Genomic DNA, 1,908 nt, shown 5'->3' on the forward strand with positions numbered 1-1,908 from the left:
CAGGCACTGGCATAGCCTCACAAGAGGCCGCAATATCAGGGTCGAAGGAATATTCTTGAAAGACCTTCTTCTAGCAATAAGTGAGAGGCAAAATCTTGCTTATACTGAAAGGACCATGGCTTTATTGCAGACGGGAGAGTATGTCAGGCAGCAGACATCAGGAACAGGAATGTGGTGTGTGGATCCAGCCTCAGGAGAAGGGATTCGAGCGAACACAAATGGCAGTGCTCAGTGTGAGTAACCATTTCTCCTCCTCATTGCCCTAAAGCCTCACACCTGAGTACTGGTCACAGTCTCAGCTCTGCCACCCCCACAGCTAGGACACAGCTCCTGACCCAAATGTGACCCGGTTTCTCCCATCTAGAGCACAGGTGCTCTTCCTACCTTGAAGGGTCTCAGAAAACAATCAGTGTGGCCAGGGGTCTGCTGTGCTCTCTAACCAAGAATTACTAGTGGCTATCATTATCCAGCATCTGTCCCTGCCTACAGAGGCACTGGCACTTTGGGGGACACTGGCTGTGCAGCTCTGAGGCACTGCATGCTCTGCCTGGCTCTGTAGCTCGGTGGGTGTCATGTGCTCATGTTCCCAAGGCCAACCCTGGGCTCTTTGCCGTGGCTCAGGGGTCCCACATTAGACACGTGTGTGTGTGTGTGTGTGTGTGTGTGTGTGTGTGTGTGTGGCCTCTTGGATTCCTCTCACGATGGTATTGCTTGCACCTGAGATCTTGTAGCTAACTGTAGTTAACACTTAAAGAGAGGGCATATTCCCAGACTTTCGTTCAGTATGACCCAAATGCCTAGAAGGTATCTACCTTTCCCTATGCTTCTTTAACTGATTCTCACAGACCTCCAGCAGTGTGCTGAACGGCTTCACAGGGTTCTGGTTGTTGATTCAGGACTGCCCCATGGCTCCATATTGCACCCTTATCACTGTTCTCTCCAGCGGTTCACCTCTGAAATCTCCTGTGAGGGTCTGAGGCCTTCCAGGGTAGGCAATGGAGAAACAGAGCGCAGACCCCAGGTACCTTACAAGCAGCTGCCTAGTAGGGCAGGGGTAGCAGGAAGGTATGTGACAGCTGCTCCTGTGCTGGGACCAAGAGCAGGGCCTGATCTCCTTTACTTGCCTCTGTACAGGTCCTGGCCTCTGTGATGTCCTCAAGAGCAGAGCCCTGTCCAGGAAAGTCGGCCTTGGCTACACTCCAGTCTGTGAGGCACCGGATGGGGCCTTCTCCCCAGTGCAATGTGACTTGGCCCAGGGCAGTTGTTGGTGTGTCCTAGGCAATGGAGAGGAAGTGCCAGGGACCCGTGTGGTAGGCACCCAGCCTGCCTGTGAAAGTAAGTCTTGAACTGGTGGAGGTACTGTAGGCTGAAAGCCTAAAGGAGGTCTCTGAGACCCTGTGCTGATAGAACAAGAGTGGGCAGGATACTAAGACAATTGATTGATGTGGTGGCAAAACTAGTGTGTGCACTTCCAAAATCATAGCTGGCCTGGAAAGTGGGAGAGCCCCAGGAGTCTATTGTGGTAGTTCAGTAGAGTCTGGCCTAGCTTTTTCTATTGTCCACAGTCATGAGAAGCATAATCTTCATTTATAATTCAGGATGTTACTTGAATATTAAGTACTGAATTATCCATCACATGAGCACATGTAAAAATAAGAAAATGTATTATTATATTTTATAATAAACTCATTAAAATCCTGCCATGGAAAAATACATGAAACTCAAGAAGAAGGAAGACCAAAGTATGGATACTTTGCCCCTTTATTTATTTATTTATTTATTTATTTATTTATTTATTTATTATATCTAAGTACACTGTAGCTGTCTTCGGACACTACAGAAGAGGGAGTCAGATCTCCTTACAGATGGTTGTGAGCCACCATGTGGTTGCTGGGATTTGAACTCAGG

General features: G+C 48.5%; 1 protein-coding gene across 2 annotated transcripts in view; it reads left to right on the forward strand.

The window, feature by feature from the left end:
* The window catches only part of Tg (thyroglobulin), a 180,530-nt gene that overhangs the window by 22,263 nt on the left and 156,359 nt on the right, over positions 1-1,908 (forward strand). For both annotated transcript variants that reach the window (XM_021216474.1, XM_021216475.2), the window contains exons 15-16: positions 131-233; positions 1,135-1,335. In XM_021216474.1, coding sequence (XP_021072133.1) covers positions 131-233; positions 1,135-1,335 — 304 coding nt within the window. The remainder of the gene's footprint in view (positions 1-130; positions 234-1,134; positions 1,336-1,908) is intronic.

Source organism: Mus pahari, chromosome 17 (assembly GCF_900095145.1).
Source record: "Mus pahari chromosome 17, PAHARI_EIJ_v1.1, whole genome shotgun sequence".
In the NCBI taxonomy this organism is placed as follows: Eukaryota; Metazoa; Chordata; class Mammalia; order Rodentia; family Muridae; genus Mus; species Mus pahari.